At 55.5% G+C, this 9,481-nt stretch overlaps 1 protein-coding gene across 1 annotated transcript in view; it reads right to left on the reverse strand.

Moving 5' to 3' along the window:
• OBSCN (obscurin, cytoskeletal calmodulin and titin-interacting RhoGEF) overlaps window positions 1-3,871 on the reverse strand; it is a 210,806-nt gene extending 206,935 nt beyond the window's left edge. Inside the window, exons 1-2 of the mRNA XM_045284554.1 lie at window positions 3,827-3,871; window positions 19-456 (exon numbers count right to left, since the gene is read on the reverse strand). Of these exons, the coding sequence (XP_045140489.1) occupies window positions 19-456; window positions 3,827-3,832 (444 nt within the window). The 5' untranslated portion in view covers window positions 3,833-3,871. The remainder of the gene's footprint in view (window positions 1-18; window positions 457-3,826) is intronic.
• Between the last annotated feature and the right edge of the window lie 5,610 nt (window positions 3,872-9,481).

Below are 9,481 nucleotides of genomic sequence, written 5' to 3' on the forward strand. Positions count from 1 at the left end.
GTCCTTGGCCCAGCTCACGGCCGGCGGCGGGCTGCCCTGCACGCGGCAGCAGAACGTGGCGTCGGCGCCCTCGCTCACGCGGATGGACGTGGGCCGCAGCAGGAAGTGCGGCGCCTGCTCGGCCAGCGTGGTCTCGGTGCCCACCTGCAGGCTGACGGCGGCGAAGGCCTCGCCGATGGTGTTGCGCGCGCGGCACACGTACTGCCCGCTGTCGCCCAGGGTGAGGTCCAGGATGGTGAGGCGGTACAGGTCGCCATCCTGGGCCAGGCGGTACCGCGCCCCCGGCTCCACCGGCTGCTGGTCCTTCTCCCAGTTCACCTGGGGCACGGGGTTGCCCACGATCTGGCAGCTTAGCGTGGCGTCCTTGCCCACGGACACCAGGAAGGCCTTGGGCCGGGTCAGGAAGCGAGGCGCTCCGCTGAACGTGGAGTAATCCATGGCGGCGGCGGGGGGGAGCTGCGGGGGGTGGGGGTGATGTGGAATGAGCCCTCGTTGGGTACCAGGCCGTCGTCTGCACTCCGCCTGCCTCCTGTACCCAAAGCTGCCCCAAGAACCAAGCTTAGCCAGCATGGGTGCCTAACAAGTGCAGGCCCAAGCCTGGCCTCATTCCCCCAGGGAAAGGAAGGGCGACAAATTCTCCAAAGGACAGCATTGCCCTTATTGGGGGTCTGGCTTCTCTTCATCACCCCACCCTCAACCCCCCAATGGGCTCCTCTAACTAACATCTCCTCTCCTCTCCCCACCGTTGCCCCCTGAAGGTCCATTTCTTCCTGGCTGTCCCTTGAATACCTGTCACATAGCTGAAGGTCCCATCACCTGTGGCCACCTGGGTCCAAGCTGTGTGGGACCCAGACTGTTTCCCTGCACGTGCCTTCCTGAGCAGGCTCTTCTCTCCTGCCCTGAGATGCTGTCCCTCCCCACACATGGACACACCTGTCCGGCCTGTACAGGGAGGCTCACAGTGCGCACAGAGGGCCCGTCACCTCCCCTGACCATTGCACACAGAAAGCTTAAGGGGTCACAGCAGCACCAGCAGGTCCCTCCCCCTCCCACTTTCTGCTTCATGGCAGAAACCTATTCCCCCTTCACCACCAGGCTCCAGCAAACTGACCCCAAGCACTCCTCACCCAGGCCAGCCCCTCTCACAAACAGCCCAGGTCAGGCTGGGGCCAGCCACAGCCATGGAAGTAGGGCCTAGCCTCACCTGCTCATGAAAGTCACTCCTGTCCACCACCAGGCCACCAGGTGATAAACTTACATGAGAAACTGTGTACACACACACACACACGTGCCACCTACCTGCCAGCTCCTCTTCACCATACTCTCTATGGTGCCCTTACCTTCCAAGTTCAGAGATTCTACAGCCCTGGGGTCTGGAACCACCTGGACCCTACTGCTATCCTCCCTCCCTCCCACCCCCGGCCCAGCAGGAGTCAGGAACAGATTCAGAGGCAGTACCCAGTCAGTGGTGTGGGCAGGAGAGGATGACTTGAAAATACCAGCCCAATCCCAGGAATGACCAGGGACTCCAGAAATAGAAAAACCAGGACCATGCAGGGGCTACTAGGAGCCAGCCAATCCCCAGTCCTCGGCCTTGACTCCCCTGTCTGAGCATCCTGCAGGGTCCAGACAAGTGGTTTGTCTGTGTCACTGGCCCCAAACGGAGCTCTACCCTCTACCCAGCCCTGGCCAAGCCCCAGTCAGAATAGCCCCCTGACAAGCCTGTTTTGAGCAGAGCCTGAGGCCCTGGATGTCTCTCCACAGAGTCTGTGAGAGTAGCCAACACAGTGCTGTGGGTATACACACACACACACACACACACACACACACACACAATAACATGGAAAGCACTGTGATACCATGTGCAGAGAGCAGAGCCACCACTAGGGTGACCTGCTGTGCACCCTGAACAGGGCCACAGGGCCACCCTGCAGGGAGTCAGCCTCCCCAACTCCAGGCCTGTGATTCAGGTACCTAATCCTCTCTAATCCGCTGCAAGGAGGCTGAACCCCAACCAGGACTGAGCTCTGGGGACAGCAGGGCGGGCAGGCAGCTGACTCACTGTGTAGTCAGCACTTCTGACTGGCAGTGACCCACCCATGACAGGCAACGACCCACAGCAAGGACCAGAGTTCAGTGTGAAGCCCCCTCTTGAATCTGCCTCTGTGGCTCATGGCCAAGCCCCTCCCCTTGGAAGGCCTCAGGGTATCATCAGTGGAAGGCCCATGTTGAACCACTTCTCTGAAACCCTGGCCTGAGCTCAACCTCCTAGCCACCGCCCACATCACCTGGTTGGTCAGTGAGCTCCGCAAAGGCAGGACACTGTAGCCTCCCATTGCCACACCCATCACCGCACCACCTTCCCAACCCTGGGCCTGGTCAGTGGGGCTACACCTGGAGCCCACAGGGTGGGAGATAAGAGAGGGGGCATAGCCAGAACCCTCGGGAGGAGGCAGCCACACACACACACACACACACACAGGTGGTACAGGGACGTGTTCTGGGCTTAGTGAAGATGGGAGAGCAGTTGAGGTGCCAAGCCCCCCAGCCATCAGTCTGTCCAGGGCTATATTCTTCCACTGTCTAACCACCCATCGCCCTCAGAGCCTTCAGACTGCACAGGCCTTGGGGGACAGACTTGGCCAAAAAGGGCTCCCCAGCACCCACAATAAACACTTCAAGCTCTGTATGCCCTGCCCCCCACATGCCCAGATTGCAGATGAGGAAACAGAGGCCAGAGGAGCTGCCCAAGGCCTCCTCTGGGCACAGGGACAGCCAGCAGCTGCCTCCTTGCCCTGTCACCTTGGGTACTGGAGGCAGTAGGACCTACTTCAAACATAGGACTGCGAAACCAAGGCCCGGAGACAGAGGCAGTGTGGCCTCCAGCCTCCCAAGAACAGTTCTGCCTTCCAGGGAAGGTGGCCCTTGTGCACCCCAATTGTGCTCCCCAGTCTCTTGTGCCCCCCAGTCCCATGGTGGTTTACTCTCAGGCCCTGTTCAGCCTTGACATGGGCTTAGGGACCCACACACACACCCTACTTGGGGTTATGTCGATGGCTCAGAAGTCCCTGCAGCTGACCCACAGCCACCCATGGCCCCTCAGTCTCCTCAGCAGCCCCCATCGCCTCTTTCCCAGGAAGGTTTCCGCTCTAGTCCTGGCGGGCCGGGGGGGCGGTTCCTGGCCTATTTTTCAGAGGAGACATAGTGGGAGATGTCTGACACTTCTTACACTTTCTTCAGACCTCAAGCCCCTCTCCTGGCTGGTGCCCTCCCCCCACCCCCAGGCCCCACCCCAGGTGTGTCTCATGAACTCTCCCCTTTAACTCCACCACCTGAGATAGACCCTCGCTGTCTACAGCCCACACCCTTCCAGAAAAGACTTCCAAAGGCAGCCCTCCTTGGGCCACCCTTGCCTTCGGCCCCTGAGCTTCCCCTGCTCCTGGGGAAATTCTTTCCTGGAGTCAGGTGTCAGATGCCCCTCTGGCTGTCCCCTCTGCTGAGCCAACAGGCCCAAAATAGCCCCAGCTGTCAGCGGGCATCTCCACAGAGCTGGGGGCAGGGCTGGCTAGACCCCCAGGCCACTCCAAGGTGGGTGGTCGGGGCATGGAAGTGGGTACACTCCACAGGCCCAGCCCTGCTGTCAGGCCTAGCAGCCGTCCCTCCCCACCGCTTACCCACACTTGGGGCCCAGGAGCAATCCCGTCAGCCACAGCCGGGCCAAGCCCCATGGTCTCAGTGGCGTGACCTTCAGCTGAGCTGCCCTCTAGAAACACAGGGGTCCCTCAGTGGCCCATGCCCCACCCTGGCCAAACTCTGACCCCCTCACCTGCATCTACGAGGGCAGGGGGCACAGATCGTGGGGCGGGGCCGCCGGGCCTCCCTCCTTGCACCTACGCTGCTCCTGCCTGGCAGCCTGCACGAGGCCCTCCTTCAGACTGGATAGGGACGAAAGGACAGGCAGACGCTGTCAGCTGGAGAAAGCCTGGGCCCGCCCCCACCCTGCCCCCACCACTGGCCAGGCCGGGGCCCAGCCCAGCTCCAAAATAGCATGGGTGTCATTACCCACAGATCTGGTTTCATCCTCTGGCCCAGTAGGGGGCCGAGGGCAGAGGCTTTGGTGGGCCAGGCCAAAGGCAGTAGGACACCATGTCCTCCATGCGGACCCCTCCTCAAACCTGCACCTTGAAGCCCATCATGGCAAGGGGAGCCCGGGGTGCTAGGACCAGCCCTAGGTGGGTGTATGTGTATATGCATGCAGGCATGTGCACATGTGTGCGCATGTGTGTGTGAGAGAGAATGTGAGTGAGCAGATTTGGTACGTATTGTCCACTTTTCTGGGAAAAGGGCATTATAGTTGAACATCTTCCTCTGCTGCAGGGGCTAAAGAAGGACGCCAGAGGAAATCTATGCTGGCTGGAATCAGAGCGCGCCAGCCTCCTGGAAGAAACAAGGGCTCTAAAGACACAAGTTTATCCTTCAAAGGATGTTCACTGTTAACTGTAACCAAGAGGCCGTACACTGCACACGGTGAAGGCCGAGCTTGGCCAGCGGGCACGCTGAAGCCTGAAGCGCTGGTGCAGATTAATGTTGTCTGCTTGTTTTTTATGTCTCATCATCTCTTCTCAGTGGGAGGCTCCCTCTCCGTTCTGCTTTGTTCCAGAAAGTAGGACATTGGTCCTAGGGAGTTTCAGGGGCCAGGCTTCCTGCCAGTGCCCTGTGGAGTCTTCTAGGCTATCTGACCAGCCTGATGTCCTGCTCACCGTCTCGTCGTCGTAGTGCTGCGTAAACACGGCAGAGTCTGGGCAGCAACTGGTCCCCTGGGGCTCCATTCACTTGCTAGAATCCTCTCGCAAGAGAACCCATGTATCAACTGTCTCATTTATCCACCCTCTGGTTGCCCTTGTACCCTTTGCTTCAAAAAGCAAGACAAGACTTGCCGATTCTAAGCCAGGGCCCCCTGCGCTAGCATTGCCTGGTAAGGTGTTTCTACGGCACGGCAGGAAGACCCGTGGGGTGAACCCTAGCTCAGGTGTTTCCAGACATTGCAGAGTCATCTTCCGACTGTATCCTTGTGCCAGCCTTGGCCAGCGGAACTGGAGGGTCAGGATAGACGTCCACGCTGCCCTTGATGCCCTCCATCACGAGGCAGCAGAGACGGCACTCCTGCCCAGCCCACACAGGGTGAGAGGGTAAGGTGACCAGATTTTAACATTGGTAAAGCAGGACAAAAGCGGGACACCATTGATAAAACTCATATCCTGGCAAAATAGCCACATGGCAGCCGAAAACCGTGTACCCTAGCTTGTCGTGCATTCTTTCCAAAAATCAGGACTTTTTTAAAACGCCGCAGGACACGGGAAAAATTGTTTAAAATCAGGAGTGTCCTGCCAAAAGTGGGACGTCTGGTCACCTTATGAGAGGGGCCCGTAGGTGGCTCACCCAGTGGTACAATTCAGGTGAGGTCATATCTGGCAGGGGTCTCTCCAAACTGCTGAGCCCTGCAGGTCCAGTCCAGCAGGCCCTGCAGAGCCCCTCACTCTGAAATAGTGACCACCAAGGAGACGGTGGAAACGGGTACAGGATGTCCCCGCTGTCACTGGACTCCAAGGGGAGCGGTAACCAGAAGATAGGGGAGAGGCCGAGATGGGACCAGGCTGTGGGCTCAGGGGGAAGAAGGGCATTGAAGAGGTTCAGATGAGGAGGAATGGGGAGTTGTGATCACTAGGATGCATGAGTGGTTGAGCGACAGGGGACAGCCCACAGCTCCTCAGACATATGGGCAGATGGCAATGGGAGGCTGCCTGAGCAAACGGTGGTCCCGGGTGCACTGAGTTCCCCAGGAGGGTCTGGGCTGCGAGATAAGGCTCAAGGGCCTTGGGACGCAAGACAAGCTGGCGCCTGGGCAGATAAGGCTGTCACTGAAAACACGCATGGAGGGGGAGCCAGAACCTCCAGACAGTCAAAGGGCAGACACGGGAGCCACAGAGACACCAAAGAAGGGAAGAGAGGGTCGGACAGCATCCAGGGGGCAGGGGGGCCAGGGCTTGGCTGAGTTCAGGGACAGTAGGACTGCCCAGAACACCTGGGAGTTTGAAGGGCTGTGAGCGCAGACTGATCCCGAGGAGAGCTGGTTGAAGAGCAGGGAGCCTTGAGGCTCCAGCCAGAATCCTTTGTTTGTTCTCCTCTTTAGGGCCAAAGCATCTCCTCTTATGTCTGCCAGGCGTCCTGGCCCCGCCACCCTTCCTCAGCACCATGCGCTCTGCAGTCAGTCTCCCTGAGACGCGGCTCACAGCCCCGCCCTCCTCCACCATGTGCTCCACCTGGAGCACCCCGAGCACCAATGGGACACGTCTGTTTTCTCACCCCGGGGCGGGGCCGGTTCCCCATCCGGAAATGACAAAGGAGCCCCACCGTGCAAGGAGCTGCCATTCCAAACAATTTGAAAGGGTTTGACGTTCAAACGAATACGGCACCTCTTCAGGTGAGTTTAAAAGTTGTACATACGTCAAAGGACAGTCTGTCAATGTCCTCATTAAGAGCTAAAACTTGAAAGTGTCAAGCGCGATAGAAATAAGGTTATCACAAAACTGCCCAGTGTTCAAGAATTGTGGATTGCCCGTGGATCTCACGCTGGCTCCTCTGTTTAGAAGCTCCCCGTGACTTGACATGTGAATCTTTCCATTTCTTCGGCAACCACGTCAGCTGTTATAGATCGTTTTAAGGATTGATAGCCCCACAAAATAGTACAAGAAACAACAGCAGAGAGGAAAAGTAAAAACCAGACATACCCTTCTATCCGATAACGTAACGCACAAGGTACACCTCAGGCCAGCTTTGTATGAGAAAAACCCAACCCCCCAAACCCACAGCGGTCAAGTAGATCCCGACACGCAGGGAGCCGCTAGGGCAGATAAGAGCTGCCTCCTCGGATTCCCGTGACTGTAAAGCCTCCGGAGGGAAGACAGCCTGGTCTTTCTTCGGTGGAGCAGCTGGGGGATTTGAACTGCCAGTCTTCCAGTTTGCAGCCCAATATTTAATCCTCTGCACTACCTGTAAGTTAAAAAAAAATTCTTAATATCCAGAGGCATCTGAACATCTGTCCTCAGCAAGCGGCACAATACCCCATCACCACTCGCTGAAAGTACAACTCAAAGCGGCTCAGAGAGGAAAATCAACAGAAAACTCTCTTACTGAGGCCTTGGACAGCCCTTGGAAGTACTTAACAACTGTTGCCCTCATAGTTCCTGGTTATTGTCCTGTAGGGTATAGCTCCAGGTATCACAAGTTTGTAAGAATATTTGCTTAATCTTGGAATCCTGCCTGAGCAAAACAGAAATGGAGGTGGGTGATCGCTAAGATGTTGTGGGAGATGACTGAGCAGAAGGGGGGTATCTGTCCCTTGGAGGAGGGCCTGGGCCTGAAGATCAGTCTGCTTTGGGAGAGTCAACCACACGGAGTTTCCATTGAGTGTGTGTGTGTGTGTGTGTGTATGTGTGTGTGTGTGTCACAGTGTGTCTATGTATGTATGCCTGTGGTGAGCAGCTTAGTGACTTTCTTCTTTAGCAACCAGAGCAAGAATCAAACTAGGAAATCCTTTTATCCTAAAATGGATCTGAGTCCACAGTGTAGGCTCAATGGATGTACAGGGAGACTGGTTTTAGACAGAAGGGTGATCAGTAACTTGGCCATGGGCAATGTAAACTTGACAATGAAAACCAAACCAACTCCCATGCGGCTATTGAAAAAGTTGACTCCGCATGTTGGAAATGTCCTTTGCACACCTTCCACACACTTTTTAAAGGATTAAGTAACCGTAAATTGGTAGAGAAGCTAAGTCCTTGGATCTGCAAAAGACTGGCCACTAAGCCTCGGTAGAGCACTTAGTCAAACATCCTGCAGCTAAATCCGGCTGGAATTCCTGAACGAACGAGCCCCTGTTTTAATGATGACAGAAAATTATACCGAGAGTGAAGAGCTTGAACCGTCTCAGAGAAATGTAAAACACCATTACCCACATCAACCTATGCACATAGCAGACTGGAAGGGTGGGAGCGGGAGAAAGCACAGGGAAAGGCTATTCAAAGAAGCAGTGACTGACTGGGGTATGTCACTGGCTGCTGCCAGACTCTCTTCCCACTTCCCAAGCATGGAGCGCCAGGCCACTAAGCTTGTCTCAACAACGTGGGGAGTCACTCTGACCAGCTCCAGACTACGCCCTTCCTCGGACACCCCTGCTCGGCTCCCAACTGCTGCCACTTTGCCAATTGGGCATGACTCTCCTCAGCCTGCCAAGCAGAGCAGAGGAGACTGCAGGGACACCTGAACGGTGCAGGGACACCGGCACAGACCAGCTCTGGCCTTTGGGTGCTGGCAACAGAGAGGAACCACCTAACGAGGTTTCTGGGCCAAACCTTGCCTTCTGTTGGGGCTCCCAGGTCCCAGGCCTGCCTTCTCAGATGCTCTCTGGTCCTGGAAAACTCAGGGCCAGTCTGGGTACTAAGTCCATTCCTCCTGAAGGCAACCTTCCCCAGGCCTGCCCATCCAGTCCATACCTTACACCCTGGCCCCAGCCACCAAGACCCTCCAGGAGCCATCCTCATAGTCAGAAAAACAGATGGAAAGGATTACCTTCCCGATTCCTCTAGCCCCTGCTCCATGCTCCCTGGGGTCTTCTGGAATAGGAACAAGCAATACATTGAGGCTGAATTTCTCTCTAGTTCTTTCTCCAGGCAAAACTTCCCAGAAAGCAAAAGTCGCAGCTGGACCGCCAACCCCCAGGGGCAGCCCTGCAGGACCAGCCAGGGTGGGGAGGAGTTCCCAAAGGCCTACTCCACAAATTCCTCTCCATGTGTCCTACTTTCCATTAGAAAACGGCTTCAGCACTTATGATCACTTTACTTTAAGTCCAGTGTAGAAAAAGAGAGGGGAGAGAGAAAAGAATGGAATATACCTGTTCTCTGTAAGATAAATATTGGCCTTTCTTTTTAAAGGTGTATGTGTTCTGTATGTGAAATTGTCTGTAGAGAGCTTCTGTGTTCTTAAATGGCAGTACATTCCAAAAAGTCTTACTATAGATAAGTACAGCAGCCACACTGGGATGGAGTAGTTTTGCCTGTAATTGTATTTAAACTCCAGTTCCTCCAATTGCATCTTACAATGTCGGTATGGTAGATATCGGTGCAAAACGAAGAAAGCAAAAAAAACACCCACGCAGGTCTAAAGCAGAGTCTGACATATAAAAGGAAACAACTGCTCAGTATTGATGTGTGTGACCTTGGTTGTAAATTACATCTGTACTGTGAATGACAAGTTTTTACAAGTATAATAATTGCCTTTATTACAGTTCAGGTTGGGTGTTCAGCCTGAGGACATTTTTAATAATAAAAAGGTGGGGGGCACGTTGGAATAAATTTTAAAATCCCAACACACACACTCAAGAAGCAGTGACTGAAAGCTTCTCAGAGATGTTTGTTAAAAGTCG

Source organism: Echinops telfairi, unplaced genomic scaffold, assembly GCF_000313985.2.
Source record: "Echinops telfairi isolate 266 unplaced genomic scaffold, ASM31398v2 ScPeMD7_7469;HRSCAF=8507_0, whole genome shotgun sequence".
Lineage (NCBI taxonomy): Eukaryota > Metazoa > Chordata > Mammalia > Afrosoricida > Tenrecidae > Echinops > Echinops telfairi.